This window comes from Bison bison, unplaced genomic scaffold (genome assembly GCF_000754665.1).
Source record: "Bison bison bison isolate TAMUID 2011002044 unplaced genomic scaffold, Bison_UMD1.0 scf7180017864495, whole genome shotgun sequence".
NCBI classification, from domain to species: Eukaryota; Metazoa; Chordata; class Mammalia; order Artiodactyla; family Bovidae; genus Bison; species Bison bison.
Window position 1 is genome coordinate 13,178,897 of NW_011495054.1, and position 373 is coordinate 13,179,269.

Sequence of the window (373 nt, forward strand, 5' to 3'; positions counted from 1 at the left end):
GCCCTGCCCCTGAGGCTCTGGGCAGTCCCGAGCCTCCCCCAAGCCCGCCCAGGGCTACCAGCCCTGAGCCCCAGGAGCCTCCAGCCACCCCCAGCACAGACGGGCAGGTGGTCGACAAGGTGAGTCGGGATGAGGGGCGGGGTTGCCAAGCAGGTGAGCTCCCGGGTCTGGGAGTCAGACCCCTGCCCACACCGTGTCTCCCCTGCAGTTCCCGCCCAGCCCCACGGAGCCCCCTGCCGCCCAAGGCCCCACCAAAGGTCGCTCAGACACAAAGAGAGCAGGTGAGGGTTCCGGCAGCAGAGAAAGCGCGGGCCTCCCCTTCCCTGCCTGCAAAATGGGTTGTGGTGCCTGGACGGCTCCAGCACCCTCGCGT

At 69.4% G+C, this 373-nt stretch overlaps 1 protein-coding gene across 1 annotated transcript in view; it reads left to right on the forward strand.

The window, feature by feature from the left end:
* Nucleotides 1-373, forward strand: part of SMTN (smoothelin) — a 23,798-nt gene that overhangs the window by 9,237 nt on the left and 14,188 nt on the right. Inside the window, exons 8-9 of the mRNA XM_010828874.1 lie at nt 8-119; nt 209-281. Coding sequence (XP_010827176.1) covers nt 8-119; nt 209-281 — 185 coding nt within the window. The remainder of the gene's footprint in view (nt 1-7; nt 120-208; nt 282-373) is intronic.